This window comes from Cnephaeus nilssonii (genome assembly GCF_951640355.1).
Source record: "Cnephaeus nilssonii genome assembly, chromosome: Y".
Lineage (NCBI taxonomy): Eukaryota > Metazoa > Chordata > Mammalia > Chiroptera > Vespertilionidae > Cnephaeus > Cnephaeus nilssonii.
In genome coordinates this window covers 11,191,234-11,218,778 of record NC_137096.1, presented here as the reverse complement: position 1 = coordinate 11,218,778, position 27,545 = coordinate 11,191,234, and the positions used below count along the sequence as shown (strand labels likewise).

Here is a 27,545-nt window from a genome sequence, read left to right as displayed (position 1 = left end):
GGAATTTGAAGAAAAGAGTCAAATAAAAAAAGGGGGATTGTGAGAGTGAACCAGCGATCTTTTCTGTCAAAGAAAGGAGCTTGCCACTATCTTAGTTCCCACCTTTTTGGTATGACTTTCAGATTCTTTCAGGTGGCCACCATCTTATGGTCTGCGATCTTGGTATGGCCTTCAGGCTCTCAGGGGGGATGCCATCTTAGGTTTTGCCTTACCTTCCCCTCCCTTTGAATTAGCCAATCCTGCAATAATGGGAATCCGAGCTCTGAACCCTGACCAATCAGGTCAAAGTTCAGAGTGAGGGGTAGGGCAGACCCTGCCAGGATATAAAACCTGTGCTTTTGCCAATGATTTCCATCTGGCAGGAGCACCATTGTGCACAGAAGTAAATTTGCCTTGCGGAACCAGTTTCAAGTATTTGTCTCATTCCTGCAACATTGTTGAAAGCATTTCTAACAATGCCTATTAAGGAGCAAAACTGGGAAAACAAGAACCTTGTCCCCACAGTAACCTTTCCTCCCCTAGCATATCACTGGTCAGGCAGTTTAGATTGTCTAACCTTTTTCTCCCTAAACATAACATCTAGGCCTCAGTTGTATTTCAGCTCCTGGTCCAGAAAAGCAGCAGAACAAGACAAATGATGCCAAGGATTCCTCACAACCAACTACATTGACAAATGACCCCCTGCTCTGACACTTCAATCAGTGGAGAACTAGACCCTGAAAGAACACATCTGGAAAGTTGATGAATACTCTTTAAGACCCTTCCCTAGATCTCTTCTAAGATTTCCACCTTCAAGAGAGAGAATTATGCTCAGGATTAAGGGCTCAGTGCATACTCTCCCTCCATGGAGCATGTCAGTCTGGTTTTGCTGCTTTTCCCACAGGCACATACCTCCTAAATTCCAAGGGATCTCAGGAGACATGCAAGGAGACTTGCAACAAGGGTAGCAATGGGCAGTAGCAGCTCATAGCAGGCTAACCCCCTAAACCTGTCTCAAAGGCTCCCTTTCCTCTGACTTCTCAGTGAGCTAAGCAACCTCATCTCAATTAATTTATTTCCTATAATATTTTTAAAGAACCAAAGCAGCCCTGCCCAGCTCTCCTGTTGCTTCTTCTATGTTAAGCCCTTCCTTTTTTATTGTCCTCAGCTTTAATAAATGTACTCTCATATTCACCTAGACCAGCGGTTGGCAAATTCATTAGTCAATAGAGCCAAATATCAACAGTACAACGACTGAAATTTCTTTTGAGAGCCAAAAACTGACTTCTGTGCATGGGCCACGAAGTTTTAATCGCACTATACGTGCATGCCCGCATGTGGTATTTTGTGGAAGAGCCACATTCAAGGGGCTAAAGAGCCACATGTGGCTCGCAAGCCACAGTTTGCTGACCACTGACCTAGACTCATGAAGCTTTTCCTGCATGAAGTCAAGAACTCATAATACTGGCTTGCTCTAGTCAAACTTGCTCAGGGCCAGGTACCCTTTCTAGTAATATTTTGAATGAAATGTCCTGATAAAATTGGAGGGAACAAATGGAGTAATATTCATATAACTTTTATTGTTATCCATTACTTAATTTGAGAAGGTACTGATTTGCTTTATTTTTTTTTTTTGGAGGAGAAAAAATATATGAATTATTAATGTAAAATTTTGTGGGGTTTATTGTGTAAATGGTGTTGAGCTATGCTTCTATTCATTATAGAAATTAAAATTAGTCCTAGTAGGGGCTATTAAACCAATGAGAATACAGTATGTAGGTATGCCCCAAATGCAATTGATTTTACTGGAATGTTGAAAGTATTATTTTTCAGGTCCTATTCACTTTAGTTCTAATTTGAAAAAGATCAGAGTGAGTCTGTATGTAGTTACTCAAATCTAATGTCTTTTAAACATTTTTCTAATTTACTGAAGTAATTTCCTTCAAAGATATAATGAGTTTATTAGTTTGGCAACCTTTGTTTTTACTTAATCCCAGATGAAATTAACATTCACAGGATAATATCACTTTCTACCATTTAAGGTTGCTTGTGAGTCTGATATTCAACAACATTTGAGACGTAATCATTAATAAATTTTTAAAAAGTGTAGTCATATAATACAATAGGATCTTAACATATTATTTACTAAATGTGAGAGATGGGAATGTTGTATTTGTTACCCAGGAGCTAGGATATAGAGGAGTGTATGGGGGGAAGGGGAGAGGGATAAGGTATATTTTTATCTTCTGGTATAAGATCAATATTTTAAGAAGTGTTAACTCTTATTCCTGGGCATAGTGACTAAGAATCAGCCTGGTTCTGAGATTAAAATGTGTTGAAACATCAAATGCACTCAACGAAACATTAGGTAGTTTATTGATAGCATATTACAGAGGTATAGGATGCTTCCCTCTCCTCCTCTACTTTTGCATGAAACATTGTTAATCTAAATATTCATGTCCTTTTTTTTTTTTTTTATAAAAAGTGAAATACCAGTTATGTCTCCCCTAAAGGTAAGGCTATTTTCACCTCTTTTGTTAATTAAAGCATTGGAAAGAGATTCAAATAACCTGCTATATGCCAAGCACTATACCCAGAGCTGTGGATTAAAAACCATATCTTTCTTTTTTATTTTTAATTTAACTTTATTGACTGTCCTCCCCCACAAGATATAGATAACTGTGAAGTCCTATTTGCTTCCTGTTTTGTTATTGTTATATTTGTTTGTTTTCAAATAATATATATGTTATATACCAGAATGTTGTGCCAGATTGAAAAACTGCCTTAGCAAGCCCTGTTCCCCTAATTCAGCCTTTGAACCCCACTTATCTGGTTCCTGTATCTATCTATGTATATTTGCCTCTTGTGGATATTTCATATAAATGGAATATAAACCAGTTAGTTTGTTTTCTCCTGTGTCTGACTCCTTTCACTCAAGATGATGTTTTCAAGATTTATCTACTTTTTTTTCCTTTTAAATACAATTTTGTGGTGGTATATTATTTTGTTATATAATAAACAATTTCCAGATTTACAAAATTTGCTTTTGTGTTTGAGTGTAATTTAAACATAGGGATCTGTATTAAGATACTTGTAAATTTGGGTCAAGAATATAGTCCCATTTTATCTGGATCTTGAAAACTGTATTAGAGAAGAGAATACTAATTATGAGATTCATACTCATTTTTGGCTGAATAAAGTGATACTTGTGTGGAGTTTCTAATATTAATTCATCATAACATTTATTGCATGAATTGCACTTGGTTATGTGTAGATCATTTGCATGTAATGCAGGAATCACTTCAACTTTATTTTCTTAGAAATTTGGTCATTTAATGTATTCAGTCTTGGTGAGAATTTCAATCAATTGTCTTCAGTGCAATCAATGGTTGTTACTCCCATTTTGCAAATGGTATGGGAAAAATTTCTTCTGATTTCATTACATCAAAGTATTTTATTATAATCTTCAAGTCTATGTTCAGGATTTAAAGCCTTCAGTGCTGTGGATTGGGTGTGGAGTGCATACACAGTGGCAGTGTGTGAATAAGAAATTTTGCTTGAGAATGACTGGATGGGTGGGTTTGTCTGTCAGCCACTGGGTGTTTCTGGGGAGATTTTGGGGGCGGAGAAATAAATATTTTATCATAAAAGTTAATGAAGTCTCAGCTATAAATGAGGTTTGAATAGTAAAACAAACAAACAGAAAAACAACTCAGAACAGTTACATCTAATTTTGCTACCTTTACCTTTATTAATGGTATAATCTATCAGATGCTTCTGCCATGTTCAGAGTAATAAGCAGCGATGATGATTACAGTTCAGCGATACAGCAACAAAGTATTCTGGACTTTGGGGAAACCTCTTCCCTACTTTGGATGGGCAATCCTAACTCAAGTTATTGGTGTGAAACAGGAGGAAATGATAGAGACAAGGGCCAGGACCGCGTCAAACGACCTATGAATGCATTCATGCTGTGGTCTCAAGAGGAAAGACGCAGGGTGGCTCTAGAAAATCCTAAAATGCAAAATTCTGAGATCAGCAAGAGGCTGGGAAACCAGTGGAAAAAGCTTACAGAAACCGAAAAATGGCCATTTTTCGAGGAGGCACAGAGACTACGTGAGGAGCACCGAGAGAAATACCCGGACTATAAATACAGACCTCGTCGGAAGGCCAAGGTACCACCGAAAAATAACATATCGCACCCCGCAGATTCCCTTTCAATACCACGCAGCCAGGTGCATGTGGACAGGCGGTTGAACCGCATCACATTCAGGGACGTCTCTACTAAAATTACGCACTTAAGAATGCAGGACCAGCTAAGCAGCTCACAACCCGCGATTAGGGCCAGCTCGGTGCTGGGACAGGAGCAGGGCAGTAGCTCCGAGGAACTGGATGAAAATCGGGTAAGTGGCTACACATGGTTCCCTTTTTACCGTAGTTTACAGTTCAGGTCTTCACTTCTTTATTTTCCATATCGATTTTCTTGCTCTCAGTAACAAAGCTCCTATTCATCTCAAATGTACTATTATTTTACCTGTAATTTAATTTAAAAATAAGGCACGCAAACATTCTTAAGTAATTCAACCTGTGTGTGTGGCTGCTTGAAAGTACTTACTTGATGAGAAGTATGTTAACACTACTAACCCAAAGTGATCTGTTTTTCTATTAGTGAACAATTTTTATATCTAATTTTAGTTATTCTAGAGATTGGCCACTATCTATTTGTGTATAGTCACTAGTTTAAATGCTGTAACTAAAAAATAAATATAGGGTGAGAAACATGCACATAATTGTTCTACAGGAAAAAAAATCATGCACTTCAGTGAAAAACCTCTAGCTTCAGTTTATTCATTGGTCTCTGGGCTACTTTGTGCATATTTGTAAAGTGAAGATTATTTACACATAGATAAGTAAATTCTGTCTTCAGTAGTTTATATTACATTTCCTCCCTATTGTGGAAAAACCAGTTTTACTCCATTTGCAATTCAATTTGTTAACTCCTCACAAATCTACATACTTTGATGTTACTTTGAATCTATTATAACAGCTATCTGGTAAAATACAATCTTAATTTAACTCATGCTCACTTATTTTACATATATCTGTATGAGATGCATGCTTTTGCCTCTTTTCCTGAAAAATTACATTTGATAATGTCAATGTACTTGTTCCCATTGCCACCTAACTTTTTAAAACTTGCAGTTTGCAAAGAGAAGCATTACTTTTAGAATAAAAATAAGTCATTAGTCAAAATAAATAGCACATATCAAAATCAACTTTTCAATGCATATATTCCAAAACTTTTTAAAACAACACCTCAAAAACTGAAACACCAAAATAGTATATATTTTGAACTAAATGTCATATTTTTAGAGCTAATTTATCTTTATTGTTTAAACTATTATCAGATGACACCTTCCTTTTTTTCCTCCATTGACCCCCTCCACTCTGTTCAGGGTAAAATAGGAGTTAACTTTGCAGAATAATTTGTTCCAAAACAATTTTGTTTAATCTGAAATGTGTTATATATAAATGAGAAATATATATTGCCATAATCTTTAAAAAGTCTAAATAATTTGTTAGAGTGTGCTTAAAATGATTTATATATGTTTTTATTTTTTTAAATGTAGTTTTTATTGATTTTAAAGAGGAAGGGAGAGGAAGAGATAGAAGCATCAGTGATGAGAGAGAATCATTGATCAGCTGCCTCCTGTACATCCCCTACTGGGGATCTAGCCAGCAACCCCAGCATGTGCCTTTGACCTGGATCAACCAGGGACCCTTCAGTACACAGTCCAGTGCTGTACCCACTGAGTGAAACCATCTAGGGCTATATCTATTCTATATATTAGTGTTCTATACTTAAAACCTCCCCTTTTTAATGAATGCTCTTTTTTATTAAGCTATAATTCACATACCATAATAAATTCACATACCATAAAATGCACTACTTTACAGTGTTACAAATTCAGATTTTTTAGTATATTCACAAGTATATTGTGCAACTGTCACTACTCTCTTATTCTAGAACATTTTAATCACCTCAAAAAGAAACATACCACCTATTAGCAGTCACTTCCCATTCTCAGGCAACTTTTGATCTATTTTCTTTTTCTATGGATTTACCTTTTCTGGACATTTTCATATCAATAGTCATACTGCATTTGATCCTCTGTGTCTGGCTTCTTTTACTAGGCATAGTATTTATGTACCTAGGTTATAGCATGTGTCAGTATTTCATTCCTTATTATAGCTGAATGGTATCTCTTTGTATGATTATACCACATTCGATTATCCAATCATCAGATGGTAGTAGACATTTAAGTTGTTTGCAGCTTTTGGCTATTACGTATAATGCTGCTACATTATACATAATAATGCCTTTCTACATTAGACTTCCACTAAGGTATTTTCTAAATGGAGCAATTACTTTCATTTTACTAGTAACTAATGGTTCTTTACCATTGCCAACCTGAAATTATTTGCTCTTCACAGCATCCCAATGAGGCAATTTGGTTATTGCTGTTATTTATTATTTTTATTTCTTATTATTATTTAAATGTGAGAAAATTGAGGATCAGACAGATGTTTAGGCCTAGAAGGTGGCATGGAAGGGATTCAAATTCAAATTGCATCTAGAGGCCATGCTCTTGGTTTTGTCCTTCTGCCCTTTTAAATATATTTTTAACATTGTCCATGAACTTTCATAAACAGGTATATATTTGATACCTGTTTTAAGTTCTTGTAGGTGTATGCTTAGGAGTGGAATTATTGGGTAATTCTATGTCTTTTTGAGGAATACCAAACTGTTTTCCACCAGGGGCATATTAGTGTTTCAATTTCTCCATAATCTGCAAACATTTGTTATTTCCCACTCCCTTTTTAAAAATTATCATCATCTGGTAAATTGGTATCTCGTGGTTTTAAATGCATTTTCCTAATGACTACTTTTTGGCCATTTTTGTATCTTATTTAGAGAAACATTTATTTCAGCCCTTATTTTTTAATTGGGTAGTTTGCCTTTCTTGTTGAGTTACAAGTATTCTTTATATAGTCTGTATATAAAATTTTTATCAGCTATATGAAGTATATTCTCCCAATCTGCTGGTTGTATTTTCACATTTTTTTAAACTTCTTTTAAATTATTTTTTATTTTTCAATTACAGTTGACATACAACATTATATTAGGTTCAGTTGTACAACCCAGTGATTAGACATTATATAACTTACTAAGTCTTTATCCTGATAAATATGGTACCCACCCATCTGACACCATAGGTAGTTTAAAACCTCACTTTAAATATGTCCCAGAATAACCTTTGGTCTGACTTTCATCACCATAATTCAATTTCCTTTTCTTGGACTTCAAGTAAGCAAGAATACAAAATATTTCTAGCTTTTTTTTTTTAGCTTAGTATAATTTCAATGACATTCAGGTTTTTGGTTTTCAAAATTGCCATGTGTAATTTGTTACATTTTTGATGGACACATAAATGAAAACTTTCTGAGTTTAGTTATAATAATGCTGCCCTTTGTACATTTATATACATATCACTGGAAGAACATTTGCATGCATGTATTATAAGCCAAAAAAAAAATTGCTTCACATAAACACATAAAATCTAATTTAGCAAGTTTTTTTAAGCAAGTATATTTTTAAAGCAAGTATAAAGAGCAACCTTTTATTTGTATTCAGCAAGTATTAATAGCAAATGCTATTATGTTTTCTAACACATATTTACTATATTTTAAAATAACAATGTTAAAAATATATTTAAAAGAGCAGAAGGACAAAACCAAGAGCATGGCCTCTAGATGCAATTTGACTCTCTTCCATGCCACTTACTAGACCTGAACATCTGTCTGATCCTCAATTTTCTCACATTTAAATAATAATAAAAAATAAAAATAATAAATAACAGCTATAACCAAATTGCCTCATTGGGATGCTGTGAAGAGCAAATAATTTCAGGTTGGCAATAATAAAGAACCATTAATTTTTAGTAACATGAAAGTAATTGCTCCATTTAGAAAATATCTTAGTGGAAAGCCATTATTAATATATTTAATTAGATATTCATTCATTAACTATTGAATCAGGTAATATAAGATTCCCTCCCATATAAATTTCTGTTATTTTCTATATGTGCACCTCTGATACATTGCTTAACTTGAGAGACTATTCTAATATTTTAGCTAATTTAATAAATACTTGATTTCATGTTAGGTAACTTAAAAATAAAAAAAGTCAAGTATGATCTATAAGAGTTATCATAAACCAACCTTAAATTCCCAGATGAATGTCTGACAAATTGATATTATTAATCATCATTCAAATTTAGAATACTTAGATAATTTATTCAACCCTTAAAATTTCATGTACCCCTTTCCAGTCAATTTCCGTTATTAATGGTACAAGAGGCCCAGTGCATGCACTGGAGGGGCGGGGGGGTGTCCCTCAGCCTAGCCTGAACTCTCTCCAATCAGGGTCCCACAGGGATTGGGCCTAAACCGCCAGTCAGACATCCCTCTCACAATCTGGGACTGCTGGCTCCCAACCACTTGCCTGCCTGCCTGTCTGCCTGCCTGCCTGCCTGATTGTTCCTAACCATGTCTGACTGCCAGTCTGATCACCTTCTAACCACTCCCCTGCCAGCCTGATCGATGCCTCACTGCTCCCCTGCCGACCCAATTGCACCCAACTGTGCTCCCCTGCTAGCCTGATTGCCCCAAAACAACTGCTCTCCCCTGCCAGCCCAGTTGCCCATAACTGCTTCCCCTGCTGGCCTGGTCCCGCCCAACTGCCCTCCCCTGTAGGCCTGGTCACCCTGGTCTCCCCCAACTGCCCTCCCCTGCTGACTTGGTTGCCCTGGTCACCCCTAACTACCCTCCCCTGCAGACCTGGTTTCCCCCAACTGCCCTCCACTGCTGGACTGATTACCCACAACTATCCTCCTTGCCAGCCATCTTGCAGTGGCCATCTTTGACCACATGGGGCAGCCATCTTTGACCACAGGGGGTGGCCATATTGTGTGAGGGCATGAGGGTCAATTTGCATATTACTTCTTTATTATATGGGATAATTTCTGCCAGGAGAGTTTAGTTTTGCCTGAGCTTATACTCAGAACTGATTGAGTCACCAAAGGAGGAACTCATGAGGTCAAAAAGGGGAAAACAGTTACAAATTTATTGTTATATCAGCCAGCAGAAGGGCTGAGGCCAAAACAGCATCAGCAGGGCTATATAGGGGGAGCAGGATATTTATGTCCCTTGTAAAGGTCAGTCAGAGTAACCAGTGGGAATAGGTGCAGGTGGTGGCTAGGTGTAGGCGGTCACTGGAAACTGGGTGAGGTGGTTTACTGGGCACTGAAGGCCATCAATCATGAGACCTGTAATGAGAATAACAGGAAAATCACTGAGAGGGGCAAGAGCCCCAAGCAGGGCATAATAGAATGTGCCAAACAAGAACCGTAAGTACAAATTCTGGTATGTCTTCATTCACCCAGCTTAGGTTGTATAAATAATGTTTATTTATATCTGATGCACTCTTCTTTAATGTATGTTTGGGTTGTTTGGGGTTTGATGAATTTATTAATAAAGGTGCTATGAATAGTCAAGTTCAAGTCTTTTAGTGGACATATGTTCTTGGTACTTTGGCCCAATAATAATTGGGAGTATAATTTCTGAGTGATAGAATTGCTGTATGGATAAATCTGTCAAACTTTACCAAAAATTTCTAGAGTTTTTGTATTATTTCATGATTCTACCAGTGATGAGGTTTTCACACATACTTACCTAAATTTGGAATTATTTTCCTTGAATTTTACCATAAAAGAGTGTCTGTAGTGACAATTAAAATAGTTGTAAACCTATACTTTATTTTCTGCTGGAACAAGTGTTCCCTCATTACTATTTCTCCACAAAATTCCTAGGTTATACACAGTTTTATTTGGTTTTAATATCTTTGGTGTTCTTTAAAATCTCTGCTAATTCACAAAAGAGAGGAGACCTAACTGGAAGATTAAACTAGGAAGATTAATATAAGATTGTGTTGGAAAACACCATTCTAGACTTGTGTTTGGTAGCATTTAAATGTGTTCATGATGGTAGGAGAAGAAATAGAATATTGGGAACCAGCTATAATTGTAAGAAATATTAATCATGCTCTGTTAACCATGATTGTTTTGTTTTGATTAAAGAAAGCACATTCTAACCTGGCTGAGAATTGCACATGGGACCTGGGAGCTCAAAAATGTGGCCCATCCTCTACTTCTGGGAGCTGCCTATGATGGAAAGATGAACAACCTTGTTGCAGAAACCAGAGGTGTCAGCCCTTTGAAAACTCCCAGCCCTTTGAAAACTGCCAATCCATATTACTTGTAAACTGCCCATTTTACATACCCATCCTATCCCTATTGCCTACTTCCTGATGTAATATTCCTCCTTGTACCCATTATAAGCCGATGGCTTATGGTGGGGGAAGAGAAGATTTTTGTGGATGACCCACTGCTCTCCCACACTACCAGCATTATTGGAATAATTGCTCTTATAAGATTCAACCCTGTCTCTGCTGAATTAGCTCAAGTAGTGATAAGCAGGCTGGACCCATTGATTGTCTAGTTATAATGACAGGTCAAATGGTTGTAAACCTATGCTTCATTTTCTGCTGAAGTGAGTGTTCCCTTCTTACTGTTTCTCCACAAAATTTGTAGGTTATACATAGTTTCATTTGATTTTAATATCGGTGGTGTTCTTTAAAATCTCTGTGTTGATTGACTGACATCTTCAATCAGATGAGACCTAACTGACAGATTAAACTAGGGAGAACAACAAAACAAGTGTGAAAACGAGTGAAGCCATTCTAGGCTGGTGTTTGGTAGCATTTAAAGTTATTCATGTTTGTCTAGAAACTTTCTGTGAGACTATGGGAAAAATTGCTGTTTCATATGCCTGCCTAATAAAAAGTGACTCTTGCACATACTTTTCATTGGAGCATTTCCTTTAGAGAACTTGTAAATTCTTTCTTGGATTCATTGAATGTAAATTTTTGAAAGATCTAATTAAGCCTCTTGGCAGCATCACACCTAGAAAGGTTTTCTTTAATGACCTGCAGCCTTCTTTTTAAAATACAAACATCAATGAAGGTTGTGCTTTGAAATCCCTGTGTAGGAGTTTTGTATAGGCCCCTAGATTTAAACTGAAACCACCAGCTTGTCATAAAATAATCCTTTAGATAAAGATAATTAGCTAACCTCAGTTTAACTAATATTTGGCACGATTAAGTATTTTAAAATATTGGGCACAGAGTTAATTCAAGGGCAAAACTATATTTCCACTTGCAGAATTTAGGAGTTTTTCTGTTTAAGTATAAGGCAGAATAGAAAAGAAAATGTTTAGTATTAGTGTTGCATGTTAAGGTATTGGGCCTAACAAATTCTTTCAACTGTAAAAGTTGCTTTCCATTTTTATGGCAAGACTAGAGGGAGTGTCCTTCAGCCTGGCCTGTGCACTCTCACAATCCCAGACCCCTTGGGTAGTGCCTCAACCTTCATGGTGGGGTTCAGAATCTGAAGAAGAAGCCAATGCACAAATGAAGATACTATGTAAGAAATATGAATTTAGAAGGTATTGAGAGCCAGGTAGAGCCTCTTTTTGAAGAGACACACCAAAACTGGGTCCTGTCTGCTTTTATTCAGTTTTAGATACGCGTCTTGCCCTCAGTAAGGCACAGCAAACAGGTAGCAGACAGACCATCTCTAAGGTCAATAAAGATCAGTAAAGATCAGTAAGGTCCAGTAAACATTTACTTGTAGGCTATCAGGTCATGAAATTGCTTTGAGCCATCACTATCTCTGCAGAACAATTGGTGCTTAGTGTCAGCCCCGCTAACACTCAAGGTCCATCAGCCTCTCTCATTCCTTGATGCGTGCTAATGACAGTATTGTCAAGCAGTGGCTTCCCACAAAGTAGGGTCCCTAGACCTGGCCAGTAATCAGGGACTATCAGGGCTTTCCTTCTCCTGACTGCCAGCAACTGGCCCCGCCCCTTCCACTGCTACTGCTTGCCAACTGTGCGGCACTGCCTCCCCACTCTCCCCGAACTGGTAACCTTCCTCTGTGGGGTGATTGTGGGGAAATGGCTGGGCCCCCTGACCAATTGCATCACACGCACCTTGGCTAGCCTGGCACCAGTGTGTGTCATAGTGTGGTTATCCAGAAGGTCATCTGGACGGTCATTCTGCTGTTCAGTTGTTTGGTCAATTTGCATATTATGCTTTTATTGTTATAGATAAAGCTTTATTCATTAAGACAAACATTTAAAAGTACATGAAATCTATGTTGTAGCAAGAATTGCATTTGCTATTGGTCCACGATCAAAATACTCTTGTTAAAAATTAAGATATTAATCAAATTGTTCCCCTCTTAGGATCATGTTGAAAAAGGAACCATTGTATTTGTTCCGAGTGGAACCTAGAGGTGGGCAAACTCATCTTACTTGTATCATAAATATATGTATTTTTTCATGTTTAAGTGATCTTAGAACTTACTTAATCTTTTGAATATCTTCATATACTTTAAATACCTTTGCCAACTTATCAGACAAAAGATATCTGTGGCCTCAAAGAAAAAATTACAAATTCTGTTAATGTGGATGAAAAAGGGCCACATGCTAACCTGACTACTTCAGGGAAGGCCTGTGTGGTGGCCTTGCAAACCCAGAGACCTAAAGTAACTTCAAAGAATGATCTGATATGAAAATCTGTAAATTAAAAATCACTTTCTAGTCATAGCAAAGCCAGTACCTTCCCTGACAAAGATCAACTTTGAGGATCTTTACTGAGCCTATTGTCTTTTTTCATCTAAGATAACATATCTGTGAAATGTCAGGGTAACTTGTAAATTCCCTTTTTCTGGATCCCTCTGGATACAACAAATGATGCCAGGGCACAGACCACAAATTCCCTCATTGTTATCGTTATCATGTTAATTGTTGACTATTAACTATCCTGCACCCACCTATGTAAAATAAGTATGTATCTATCATTTTACTTTTTATCCAATCCCTGTTTTGCTTTCTTCCACCTCCCTAGCCACCAATGGATTTCATGTAATCCATTTATATCTCCTTCTTTGATTGTAATGTATAAAACAAGGTGAAAAACTGACATTCTCAGGAGCATCATCCCAGTATATTGAGAATCTGCTTCCTGATAATTGTGGAGATTTTGGCTCAAATAAACTCACAAAAATTCTTTACAGGTTTGAGTGTTGTTGTTGTTTTTTTTTTTTTTTTTACACATTAATTTTATTTGACACTAGAGGCCCAGTGCACGAAATTTGTGCACTGGAGGTGTGTGTGTGTGTGTGTGTGTGTGTGTGTGTGTGTGTGTGTGTGTGTGTGTGTCAGCCCAGCCTGAACCCTCTCCAATCTGGGATTCCTCTCGCAATCCAGGACTATTGGCTCCCAACTGCTCGCCTGCCTCCCTGCCTGATTGCTCCTAACCACTTCTGCGTGCCAGCCTGATCACCCCCTAACAACTCCCCTGCCAGCCTGATCAATGCCTAACTGCTCCCCTGTTAGCCCAATTGCCCCTAACTGCCATCCCCTGCCAGCCTGGTTGCCCCTAACTATCCTCCCCTGCAGGCCTGGTCGCCCCTAACTGCCCTCCCCTGCTGGCCCAATAACTCCTAACTACCCTACCTTGCCAGCTTGTCACACCCAACTGCCCTCCCTTGCAGTCCTGGTCTCTCCCAACTGCCCTCCCCTGTTGGCCTGGTCTCCCCAACCTGCCCTTCTCTGCCAGCCTGGTCTCTCCCAACTGCCCTCCCCTGCTGGCCTGGTTTCCCCCAACTGCCCTCCTCTGCTGGCCTGATCACCCCTAACTGCCCTCCCATGCTGGCCTGATTGCGCACAACTGCCCTCCCCTGCTGGCCATCTTGTGGTGGCCATCTTGTGTCCACATGGGGGCAGCCATCTTTGACCCCATGGGAATGGCCATCTTGTGTGTTGGAGTGACGGTCAATTTGCATATTACTCTTTTATTAGATAGGATAATCAGCAGGATTCCAAGGTAGCTCAACCAGGACTACCATGCAGACCCAGACCCAGTGCTAGCATCCAACACATGCACTGGTGGTCAGTGCATGTCATAGCGACGGGTCAATTGGTTGTTCTGTTCATTTCACCATTCGGTCGCTGGGCTTTTATATATATATCCTATCTAATAATAGACAAATATGCAAATTGACCATACCCCCGACACACCCACAAGCCACGCCCACCATCCAATCAGAGCAAGTATGCAAATTAACCCAAACCAAGATGGCTACAGCCACAGAGAGCAAGGTTTCCTAGGTAACAGAGGAAGCCAAGCTTTCTGCCAGCCATTGCAGGCCGAAGCCTCAACTCAAGCTACAAAGTTTCAATTATAGAAGGTAAACAAATTCAAACAAATGGTGGCAGAATGGAGCTTGAGGGAGCAGGCCAGGGTTGCCGCCAGCAACAGGGGAAGCAAAGCTTTCCACACACCCTGGCTGGGCCCACCCGCTTAAGGCAACAAAGTTTCAATTATAACCCCAACACAAATGGCTGCCTGCCTCGGATGGAGCCCCAGGCTTGGCTCTGCTCCAGGCTACAAAGTTTCAATTGTAGAAGGAAAATAAATTCCAGATACCAGGGCCTCCGCTTGCATTGCCAGGGGGCGTGGCCCGCCTGCAAACCACCACAGGCCCCTCGCTCAGGCCGCCCCATGCCCCAAAGGAACCCCACCCTGATCAGGGACACCCTTCAGGGCAAACCAGCTGGCCCCCACCCCTGTACCAGGCCTCTATCCTATCTAATAAAAGAGTACTATGCAGATTGATCATCACTGCAACACACAATATAGCTGCCCCCATGTGGTCAAAGATACTGCCCCCATGTGGACACAAGATGGCCACCACAAGATGGTCAGCAGGAGAGAGCAGTTGGGAGGCACCCGGCCTGCAAGGGAGAGCAGTTGAGAAGGACCAGGCCTGCAAGGGAGGGCTGTTGGAGGTGATCAACCCTGTAGGAGAGGGCAGTTAGGGGTGACCAGGCCGGCAGAGGAGGGAAGTTGGGGGCAAACAGGCTGGCAGCAGAGTGGTTAGGGGGTGATCAGGCTGGCAGGCAGAAGCGGTTAGGGGCAATCAGGAAGGCAGGCAGGCAAGCAGTTGGGAGCCAGCAGTCCTGGATTGTGAGAGGGATGTCCGACTGCCCGTTTAGGCCCGATCCGAGAGATCGGGCCTAAACGGGCAGTCGGACATTTCTTGAGGGGTCCCAGATTGGAGAGGGTACAGGCTGGGCTGAGGGACAATCCCCCTCCGTGCACGAATTTCGTGCACCGGGCCTCTAGTATATAGACTAAAAGGCTACAGTGGAAAGACATTGGGCCACCTCACCATGAGGGGAATCTGAATCTGCTTGTAATAAAATTTCCACACTTTTGCTTAAGTCTTCTGGTCTGTGATCTCATTCTTTAGCTTCCCGAGACACAACTTCAGAGAACAAAATACCTCTGCTCACCATTCCAGTTAGCAATGAAACTGGATAAAAAAAAATTGGTGACTGGTTTTGATTTTGGCTTTTCAAATGGAATTGCTTTCTGAGAGGTTGAGCAAAAATACCTTCACCATATAAATGAGCTGAAGTTCAGCTCTTTTGACAAAGGGACACACCCACCCCCCAGCCCCATTCTTGGGTGTTCTTAGGTGACTAAGGACCTTTGTGGAGGTGTCAGAGGTCATTCTTCACCTGTGCAGAAGCCCTATAGGGAGGTCTTCTAAAATGTAACTGAATTACTATATGGGAAGCATATTTTGATTTGTATATTAGAGGCTTCAAAGGAGAAGCATAGAAAGATAAATTCTTAAAAAGAAAAAGTATATTAATAAGAAATTTTAGAGACTGTCTGGTACTATTCTAAAGTTAATAAATGCCCATTTTCTTCCCTTCCTTTCTGAAACTTTCCAGTTCTTCTCTCTTCTCCCTTTCCCTTCTGTTTTCTTTACACATTTGAAGGATGAGAATAGGAATTCTAATAGCTCCTTTGTAAGAAGCTGGTCTTAGAGAGGAACCAGCAATTGTTCCCAGCTTTATCTGGGACCTGGATAGAGCTACAAAAATGTAAGTGTTAGGACATGTAATCTTAGCTATTCTGACCTATTCCATTTAATACACCTACCGATTTCTGAAAGCAAAGCAACAAAATTACTAAATAAGGTCTGCTGTGAAACTGTAGAGGGGTCTATTGCTGGAAAAAGTCAGATCACCATAAGAAAGATTGTGGAAAACAACAACTGTTATATTGTAAATCAGAAATGCCTTAATCAATAAGCCAAATTTATTTGGAGTCTTTTTCATTTTGCTAGTGCTAGTGGGCCCAGAGGAAATATTGCTTCTCAAATTCTGAGGCCCCAAATAGAGGAAGTCTTTCCTATATATACCTTTTTCAGTTCTTTGTCTTCTAAATTTGGAGTGAGACTTCCAGACCTTCTGAGAAAATGTCCTGTGTCTTAAGGCCTGGCCTGGCACCAGCACTGACTACTCTGTCTGGGACATAGTTTATGGCCTCTTTGGAATGGGAGTAGTCTTATTATTCCCTATTATTTAAGCAAGCAAGCATTTACAGAAGCCAGAATAACAGAGTTAAAATTTTAAACATCAGTTTTTACCCAAGATGGAGGTTACTATGATTCATAACAACAACAACAAAAAAAAACAAAAACCTGAAGTGTAATTTATAAAGAGAAAACAGAAGTAAACAGGGCTGCTCTAGGACTGTGAGAGGATATTTCCCCTTCTTACAAATACTTTTATGATGACTGAAATCATAACAAAAAGAGCCTTTATAAGGCCCATGTAGATACTTGGACTACTTTATCTGTTCTTAACCCTCCCCAACTAAGTTTTTCTCTCCCTCAGAGTAAAGTTTCTGTGCAAATGGTAAGGGTATGTAAGCAACCAAAGGCTGTTTTTAAAATCAGAGTAATGTGCACTTTCAAGTAGGGCATGTTATAGGGCAACATACATTTTATTGGTCAAATTGTCCCCAATTTATCTGATAAGGAAATCAGTAATGCCAACATGTTTTATATGTCTTTAGAACTAAATGAATCAAAAGGGAAAATGATGATTTTAAAGAAACCTCCCAAGAGGAAACTAATCTTGATAGTGACCAAACATTTGCCAATCCTCTTTTCTTCATTATCAAGAAGAGCCTGAGAGAAGGCTTAACAGGGGACCCACCCTACTCAGAATGGCCCCAAACTCCCAGAGATTTGTATAGATTCTTCTATCAGTTTGCTACACATGCCTCTGTAGATGGGAAACCAGATCAAAGTGCCTTGAGAGTCTCCTTTTCTTTTGAGCAACAAACACTTCAACTGGGAGAAATTTGAGTCAGGGTCCCTCAAGAAAAAAGACTGATCTTCTTTTGCAACATAGCCTAGCCCCACTGTAGAGTGGACCATTGACATCTTGGCCAGTTAATGCCACCATTAAGTTAAATGTTACCCTGCAGCTAGACCTGTTTTCCCATTCCCAGGGAGTGAAAAAAGAATGAGGTGCTGAGGATTTCAAAGGGCGGGTGCTTCCAGGACTAGATTGCTTCAGCCACAAGTTTGTAAATCTTTCCATAGTGATAGTGTGAGAAATGCTCACCTGTCTGAATTAAAATAATGAACTCACAGACAGAAGTATGATGAAAAGGAGACTTTAATATATTTTTGCAAGAGTAGGTATCTATCTTATTGAAAGGCACATATGAAGTAGGGATCATATCCTCATAAGTCACCTAGGTCTTACTGTTTCCCATTGGGCCATTTAAAAAATTGGCTGAAGCCTTTTCTAGTTGTCACCACCCCCCGCTGCGACCCGGCATGAAGTGTTTCATCCTGGGTACCTTGGGGATTTCCACCATGATGTTAGTTTAGGTACACAGTTCTTTGTTCGTATTTTGGATTCCCTCCTCCTTACATTCTGTTCGCCCTGGAGAAATTCAGTAACTGTTTTCATTTAAAGTTGACTATGTTGAGGATGGATCACAGAGGCCTATTTCATACAAATTATTTTATCTTCTTTTTACACTAATTGATCCTATCTTTATTAGCTGTTCTAAAATCTTTTGGCTTTCTTAGAGGAAAGGAGAGGGAGAGAGAGTCTACTTAATTTCCTCCATTGCTGGCTTCAGAGAAGCTGGAGTGGTGAGAAGCAGGTCTCAAGGTCCCAACCAATACTCCTCCAGTTGGCCCATCATCCTTGCTCTGCTTATGTCTGTCTAACTGCTTACCACATCCCCTCAAGAGTCTTGGCTCTGAATTCTTTCAGGGATATTTTTTCCTGCTGAGGAGGGAAATGTCATTTCTGAAAATATTTCCATGATGAAGAAGGATATATCTTTTCTTTAAGGACCAAGAGATCCTTGCTGTATATCAGAGGGAAATGAGGCCAGGACACAGAAGGAGGTTTCTAGAGGTAGTGTTCCCTGGGTACAAATAAACTGGTGGAGACAAACTGTTATAAAATTTCAAAAGTCAGAACAGGAATTATGACAAATGGTCTGGTGGAAGTGAAAAAAAAAAAATCCACACAAAAAAAAACCCCAAACATTTCAGACCTAATAATTTCCCACTGAAATATATATTTTTCTCACAAAACCCCCTTATTTTTATTAAAGAGTCAAAGTAAGACCAATTTACTTATTGCATCAAATCTAGTTTCAATTTGACGTGATTGTTTGCATAAACACAATAAGAACAGCAATTGACTGCACAAGCTCTTTTAAAATCTATACTGCTGGAATTTCATGATTGAGTGTCAATGAACCCCTCAGGGTAGAGAAGCCAAACCACCCTGCTGCCATCAAGCCTGCCTATTAAAAAATACATATAGAGCCCTAACCGGTTTGGCTCAGTGGATAGAGCGTTGGCCTGTGGACTGAAGGGAAACAGGTTCCATTACAGTCAAGGGCATGAACCTTGGTTGCAGGCACATCCCCAGTGGGGGGTGTGCAGGAGGCAGCTGATGGATGTTTCTCTCATCGATGTTTCTAACTCTCTGTCCCTCTCCTTTCCTCTCTGTAAAAAAACAATAAAATATATTTAAAAAAAATACCTATAGATATGGGCAAATTCCTCACCAAGATCTGTACCTGCTGCTACTCACTTGGACTCCTATTCACTAGGCTTCAAGGCTCTCTGCAGCAGCCCTCCTACTCACTGAGGCATAAGGCGCATGAAGTGGGGGGCATGCCAGTCCCACTCTGACAGCCAGGCAATGGCTGGGTACAGACCAAACACTCCTGTGCCATCCATTTTAGGGCTACCACGTGTCTATGCAAGGTACTAGGCTTTCTCCAAGGAACTCCTATTGGTTTCAAGTCTTTTGGTGATATACAGAGTCCAGACAAGACTCTCTTAAACATGACAGTCCAGTCAAAGTCTTGACTAATAAAATCATCATTGGAAACTGGTCTTATTGAACTCATGCAAAGAAATATATTACCATGATTCACTTATTAAGAATTACTAAATATTTGAGGGATCCAGTAGAGAATAAAATACATAATTTACCAAATTGCTTTAAGAAAACAAAGTTTCCAATGTCTGAAAAACAAAAAGAATAAGAATCAGCAATATTTGCAACAAAAGTTATAAAAATATGTAATTATTTTTAGTTCATTCAGTCTCATAATCAATTTTTGTTTCTCCTGATTTTCCCTGCCAGTATGTCTATAAATCCAGAGACTCCAGGAATTCTAATAATTTTCATCCAGTTTGAATGGGATGCATTGAAAATGTCATAGGCAACTTTTTTTTTTTCAAAATTATTATAACAAAACAGTGACTGTTTTTAAAATGACATGGTTATGGATTTGATTATAATGCAAACAACATGCAATTTTGTCCTGAAAAATACAATTCTGGGCAAAAACAGCAAAGACCTTTTACCTTTTAACAGACTAGGAAAGGACTAACCAAAATGAAGTTTATTCTTTTTTTAATATATTTTTTAACTTTATTATTATGTTCACATAAATGCAGCCAAAATACCCTTTTTATTGTTACAACAAAAATAATAAAAGTTCAGTTGTTGTATCACAAATCAGTGAGCTGGACCACATGCCTAATAAGCCAGTTAGTTAGGAGTCATCTTTATTGCAGGGAGGTTCAGAGCAGATTACTTCCGTCAAATTCTGAACAAACACAGGAGGGAGTATTTCCTTTTTATATCTTTCTAGTTCTGTGTGTAAGTTACTTTTGTAGACAGCTTGTAATCTTGAGTACATATCATATCTATAAAGACACCTGTAACCTTGAGAATCATCTATACTGACACCTGGCACCAATATCAGCTTATGAGTTAGATGGCTAGCTTACAAGGTCAGACAATTAAGTTTATCTTTTCTATTCAAGCAAAGAACAAAGTTATTTTACAGTCTAAAAATATAGAGTTGACCTACAGAATAGGAGACTAAGAATAACAGAGTAGTTCAAACAGCAGTTTCAAACAGCAGTTTTTCCAAAGGAGGAATTACTATGCTTCACAGTAAAATGAAGGACTTTCTACTTTGAGTATATATCTCTGTAGTTAAATAGAATTCATAATTTTAGTCATAGCATTGCAAATCAAGGCAGACAGCTTATGTCCTACAAAAATAAAGTTTTATAAAATTATTAGAGGTCTGGTGCACAAAATTCGTGTACTGGGGGGAGGGTGTCCCTCAGGCCAGCCTGCACCCTCTCCAATCTGGAACCCCTCGGGGAATGTCTAACTGCTGGTTTAGGCCTGATCCCACAGGGGGCATCCCTCTCACAATCCGATGCTGCTGGCTCCCAACTGCTCGCCTGACTACAAGCCTGATCACCCCCTAACCACTCCCCTGCCAGCCTGGCCATCCCCAACTGCCCTCCCCTGCTGGCCTGGTCACCCCTAACTGCTCTCCTCTGTGTTATAGTAATAATGATAAGAATAATATAAAATAAGTATCAAAGTGTGGAATTACAGTGTGATATTAAAGTGTGGTATTAAAAAGTATTGAATGTAATGTAAACAGGTTGATAAACACCCTTGAGTGGCATGTATGTAGAAAATAGATAAAGTGATCTGTTCTTCATATGTAAAACCAGATATGTAAGGCTCCTGGGACCCGCTGATAAGACACACTGAAGACGCCCATCTAGGCACATAAAAAGAGGAAGCACCAGAGGAAGATCAGAGAGGTCTGCTCTGCTCCTCCACAGACAGTCACTCTCCACCCCCCTTCCTGCATCTGCCCAAGCTCTGCCGTGGACTGTGAGTCCAAACAGTGAGCCCAAACAGTGAGCCGGAAACTGAGGCATCAAACAAGATGCTGAGCCGCAGCTGCAACATCCAACGTCCAGTGTGTGTGTCTGTTGGCGTGGATCCCCCGGTGGCCTGCCGAGGTCTGGAAACCACCAAGACTCTGTAAATAAACCGTGAGTGATTCGTGCATTGCATGTCTGTCTCCTGTGTAATTTATGCTCGGTCAATATTAAGTAAGTACCTTGGGTCGTACGTGTCAGTGTCTGTTTAGAGACTGGCTGAGGCACCCTTGGTCACCTGTGCTTACGTCCCTGAAGGAGAAATTGAGACAATTGGTGTAGTCAGCGGTTGCTAAATTAAAATTGGACATTAAGGGGGTAAGTGAAACCAAATGTCCTAAATTAATTTTTCTAAATTGCTCCGGGCACAGCGGAGATCAATTTGGATAAGAGAGAAAAGGGGCAGCTTCTAGCCAAATCTGAAGTCAAGTGCTGCACCTGTAAGACCCCCAAAAGGAGACCCTTACTCTGTCCCACGAATCGACGGGGACCCCAATCAACCGCAGGAGGCGTCACTTGATGCAAACAGCAAGAGGCTTTATTCCAGCATGCTGGGGCTCAACCCGTAACTCCCGCAGGAGCAGAGGAGTTAAGCAGCCCAGAAGGAAATTTTACAAGCTTATAAAGGCAAAAACTACACGTCAGGTGGGGTCACACAAAGGAGGGAGGAAAAGGGGACCAAATGCTGCCGGGGAATTCAAAGGGGAGCTGTTAGTTACATATTTTATGATAGGGCAACAACAATCCCACCTGGTAATCTCATATTCTGTGTTTCTCTATTTGTCTGAACAACACTGCTCTGTTTATTCTTTGCTCGGGGCTTTTTCCAGAGGGAGACTTTGAGGAGTTGAGATAAGACACACAGCTTTAATGGTCTTGTTCCCATCACTGGGAGAGGGACCTTGAGGAGTTGAGATAAAATACATACTCAGCTTCACCAGCACAGGGGGAGAGACCTTGGGGGGTGGGGGGGGTTGAGATAAAACAGCTTTTGAAAAAACTCTTTATTATTCTTTCATTCCCCCATTTGCTTTTTGGTAAGTTCTAATCATGGAACTTCTGTCTCTATATACCCTCCTCTGAGGCTGTCTCCTTGGCGGAGGGACTGGTAGTGCTGCCTGATCATTAGTACCTGCACAGCATTTATTCTCTCTTTGATGAAGGTGACTAGGCGATTTAAGGATTGGCTGTATTAATTTTTAAACTATCCTATTGTCTAAGCAAGCAAGTGTGTACAGAAGACAGAATAGCAGGGTTAAAATTCAAACAGCAGTTTTTATCTAAGTGTGGTTGTTACCATATTTCAGTACCACAGTCTCCATCAGTACTGTCCTCATTGAAGTCCAGTTCCCCTCCTGCAGGTGTCGAGTCTCCTCCTGGCCTGCGTGGAGCCCAGGTTAGGGATCTCACGGGTGAGGCTGCTGGTTGCCAGGATCTAGGCCGTTTCCTGGTGCAGGAGCTGGGAGTGGTGTAGCCAGATCTGGGTGCCGTCCACTTCAACAACTGTGGGCATGCTCAGGATAACAGTGTAGCATCCCTTTCAGGTTGGGGTGAGTCCTTGGGCAGTGAACTTCTTTATCTATACCGAGTCCCCAGGCTGGAAGGGATGTACAGGGTCCACGGTGGGCACTGGCAGTGCATCTCGAACAAGCTTATGGGTGGCTCTCTGGGTATAGAGCCTGTAAGGACTTAAGGAAGGGAATGGTTATGAATTCCAGCTTTCAGTTTCTCCCTGACCCTGGGAAAGATGGGGGAAGGTTTACTATACATGATCACAAATGAAGGGGGAACCCCTTCTGGTAGGGGGGTATACTTGGCCCATAAGATAGCGAAGGGTAGGAGGTTGGTCCAGTTTTCACCGGTTTCTAGGACAAATTTAGTTAAAGTACTTTTAGAGTCTTGCTCACGCCTGTCCAGATTCTGGGCCTAAGGTTTGAGCTATATCTAGAAATACCTTGGCTACAAAGGCGGGGCTGTTATCTGATCTTATGATTACTGGCAGCCTGAAGCTAGGTATAATCTCCTGGAGTAATTTTTTGACAACTATAGAGGCAGTTTCTGTCTTAATGGGGTATGCTTTAATCTAACCCGAGAAGGTGTCTATGAGAGCTAGTAGATACTTATACCCTGACGCTGGTGGCTTAATTTTTGTGAAATCTATCTCCCAATGCTCTCCTGGGGAATTTCCGTGGGGCCCGAATTCTCAGGGGGACCCTCTTATCTTCCTTAGCATTTATTTGTGCACAGATATTACTTCTAGTGACTATGCCTTTAATTATTTTATTTAAGCTTGGTAGTACCTGCCTTGCAGAAGTTCAGAAATCTTGGTGATGCTAAGTGGGTAGCCTGGTGTAATTGGGCAACTCACGTCCGACCTAGAGCCTCTGGGACCAATAGTCTGTCATTTGGTAGGATCCACCAACCATCTGGTCCTTTGATGGCTTGCTTTTGTTCTGCCAATTTTTCTTCTTGTTTGGTGTAAGAGGGGGTCTGCGTAGGTCCAGGTACGGCAGGGTTACTAAAACTTGTAAAGGCCCCATTGGTTTTTGGGCGGCTTCCTTGGCAGTTTGGTCTGCGGCTCTATTTCCTCTGGCTGCAATTGTCTCTCCTTTCTGATGTCCTTTGCAGTGCACTATTGCAACTGCCCTTGGGAGTCAGATGACCTCTAATAAGGCTAAAATCTCTTCTTTATTTTTGATGTCCTTTCCCGCTGCAGTTGGTAACCCTCTTTCCCGGTGGATGGCACTGTGTCCCCATTGAAGGGCCTGGATTAAGGCCAAAAGTTCGACTTTTTGTGCCGTGGTTCCCCTATTTAAGGACTGTGCCCAAATGGTGCGGTTTAGGGTTACTACCGCTGCTCTGCATATCGGATGCCATCTTGAACATAATTGCTCTCAACCGTGAATAGTACCTTGTCTGGTGATGATAGCGGGACATCTGTCAGGTCTGGGCGAGCTGTTCGTACTGCGTCTGTTACCTCTGTGCAGTCCTGAATGGGTTCCTCGGGGTCATCATGTGGAAGCAGGCTGGCAGGGTTGATGGCCAGTGTCTTATGGAACTCGACGCAGGGCTGGTCCAGGAGAAGAGCTTGGCACTGGGTGATTCTGGTGTTTGACATCCATCTCTCCAGAGCACCTCGAAGGAGGGCCTCCACACCATGGGGTGTTATCAGGGCTAGTTCTTGACCCAGAGTCTTTTTATTTGCCTCTTTTACCAGCAATAATGTGGTGGCCACTGCCCGGAGGCACGCTGGCCACCCTGCTGCCACGGGGTCTAGCCTCTTAGCAACAGGTCTCTTCCAGGGACCTAGAGTCTGAATGAGAACCCCTTTGGCAATGCCCCTTACCTCACTCACGTAGAGGTGGAAGGGCTTCATGACGTTTGGCAAGGCCAGGGCAGGTGCTGAGAAAAGAGCTTTTTTTAGCTTCTCAAAGGTCTGTTGTTCCACTTTGGTCCAGTTCAGTGGACGCATTCTTCTAGTACTTGAGTATAAAGGTTTAGCAATATCCGCGATCCCCAATATCCATAGGTGGCAGTATCCAACTGCCCGCAGGAATTCCCGCTCCGTTCCCCTCAAAGGATATGGTGGTACATCCAAATAGTTTCTGTAGGAGGTCACGTCTATATAGGGGGTACGGACATTCTGGCATGATCAGAAATGAATGCGTTACCGTGTTCTTTCGAGGTTTACAGTCCTTTTTGATGTCCAAGGAAAACAGGAAATTTGTCTGGTGGCTCTCTGGACTGATGTTTTCTTAGAGGTTACGGGTCCCATCGGCTCTGTCAAGACTGAATAGGCTGACCCAGTGTCTACCAGAAAACTAACAGGTTTGCCCCTCACTTGTAAGGTTACCCTGAGCTCCTGGGGGCTCAATGGAAAGGAGCCCCAGTCCTGTCAGTTCTCTTCCTCTAAGTTAAAGACCCTTGGAGTCTGAGTCTCCCCTTTTGCTTCTCTAGGTAACCTGCCAGGACATTTTCTCTTGCAGTGCCCCTGCTTCCTACAATAAGCATACTAATTCCTTCCTATTTGCTGCTGGCCTTTCTTTTTTTTTTTTTTTCTATTTTTCTCTGTTCCATTTTATTACATGCACAAATTTTTATAAAAATTTTCACAATTTCAAATTAGCCTTCAAACCTTCCTTCTATGTCCTTCAGAAATGCATAAAAATGCCTCAGACCTTCTATTAAGTATTTCTAAACATGTCTAGCAACCAATGTTTCAGTATTGTATGCTAGACAAGGCAGCGGGGGAGGGAGCAGGCTCTGCAGCTGGTTCCCAGGCTAGCCAGGCCTCTAGCCGCTTGAGTCTCAAATGGCCACATTTTTTTTTATAGATAATGATTTCAGATTCTGATAAGCCTGAAAAGGGGAATTACTAGCTGTGCCTTCTTTAAGCCCCCTAACAGAACACGGTGAAAAGTGTCCAAGGAGTCGTCAGGGGTTCTTGGGTCTCATTGGGGCGCAGGGGGTCACAAGGGAATTTCTCTTTTCATCACTGCCTCCAGCAGCTATTCAAAACAATCCCTGGAGGGGATGGACACCGGGTGGGCGGAGGCAGGGAGCGAAGTGAGGGTCCCTGGTGGTGAAGGAAGGCTCCCATTCCAGGCGTTTTCATCTGGCAGTCCATTCTCTGTTCCCACTGGGAAAAGCGCTTGTCTCCTGCCAATGAAGGTGGCATGGGGGGGACCAGTGACCCTTACACTGCAATCAGACTTTCTGACCTTTTTGAAAAGCCCCTCTGCTTGAGTGTGTTTCTATTAAAATTATTGATTTTAAAATTATAATTTAAGAGTTGACACACACACACAAAGACCAAGTGGCCCACAAAATATTTTCCTTTCCTTCCTAAAGATTTTATAATGTGCTGTAATCATTAATCACATCAAAGTTAAATGACCAATTAAGACAAACACTTCTGAGACCGTTTCTCTACCACTGATTAAGACTGGGTGGCAGTAGGTGTCAGAAATAAGATTCATTTAGTTTTTGAGCTTGCTGGGAATACTTGGTGACTTTGCCAGCTCAAGCTTCTTTCTTATAAATAGTTAACTTTAAAATATGGTCCCTGCTTTTAACCTCTTGGACCACAATTGTTACAACTTCATACCTTCAAATGAATAAACATAGACAGAAATGTTGTTAGGCGGGCCGATTCCCCCTCTGACAGAGAGCAAACACCCCTGGGAAAAAAGAATCCCAGTGTCCACTCAGGGGGGTTGCTACCCGTCAGAGCACTCAGCCTTAAACAAATTAAATGTTTCTTTTTTTTTTTTTTTTTTACAGATTTCTATATATGAACAAATAATTATAACCAGGCAGACAATAAAATATCAAACAAACAACTGTCCTTATATCATTTCAGTAAATAAGTATTCTTACATTCTTGGGATCTAAGCAGATAACAGGAATACTGCCTCTAAGTCCCCTGATGGGGGCCTCCCTTTCCTACCGTCGCTTTTTCTGGCTTCTGCCATAGGCCAGTTGGCGGGACCAGTGTGTTGAAGGAAAAGTCATCCTGCAGTCCGGCTCGGGGAGGGACAGGTTACACATAGAGCGTTATTTCAGGAGAGGCAAAACATTGATAAAAGCTCAGTAATCTAATTACACAATCAAAGGTTAAACAGGAAGGGAAGAACCACTCAATGTCCTCTGAGAGGATTTTAACAAACTGATAACAAACTGACAAAACCTTGACAAATCAAAACTCAACAAATAATATATACATATAGGGCCCAATTATGACAGAAAATATAAGACAAAAAGACAAAACGAACAGTCCTGATACCAACATGACAAAATACAAAACAAACACCTGTTGAGAGGGAGAGCCTCCAGCCCCTTCTGGAGGGTCCCTCTCTCCTCTCGCAGGAGGAGATTTCTTGTGAGCTGAAAGCCTGGATGGCCTCCTGAAAGAAAATATTTTTAATCCAGTTACAGATGCTATTAGAATCAGAATGAGAGAGGAAGGGAAAGATCAGGTTGTGTCCTCTATGAGGATCCTAATAACTGAAAACAGTAAGTTAAACAAACAGTTAACGGGGTCTATAAAGAGTTAATAGTAACTTCAGCCTTAATTTCACGTTGGACTATGATGTCACAGGCAGGGACAGGGCCTGTAAATCTCTCCGCCCTGTGAAGCTGTTAGCTGGGAGTCTCCCAGCACCAAAAGAGATAAGGAAGCTGTAAATAAAAGTTATTTTGTTC

At 40.7% G+C, this 27,545-nt stretch overlaps 2 protein-coding genes across 2 annotated transcripts in view; one reads left to right on the top strand and one right to left on the bottom strand.

The window, feature by feature from the left end:
- Window positions 1–3,761: 3,761 nt before the first annotated feature.
- SRY (sex determining region Y) lies at window positions 3,762–6,180 on the top strand (the record flags this gene model as incomplete). Its single annotated transcript, XM_079766200.1, has 2 exons — window positions 3,762–4,382; window positions 6,175–6,180. The coding sequence occupies 2 exons, from the start codon at window positions 3,762–3,764 to the stop codon at window positions 6,178–6,180; spliced, it is 627 nt and encodes a 208-aa protein (XP_079622326.1).
- Window positions 6,181–9,297: 3,117 nt separating this feature from the next.
- LOC307096553 (claudin-34-like) overlaps window positions 9,298–27,545 on the bottom strand; it is a gene marked incomplete at both ends in the record, with an annotated part of 74,858 nt that continues 56,610 nt past the window's right edge. The window contains one exon of the mRNA XM_079766199.1: window positions 9,298–9,368. Within this exon, the coding sequence (XP_079622325.1) occupies window positions 9,298–9,368 (71 nt within the window). The remainder of the gene's footprint in view (window positions 9,369–27,545) is intronic.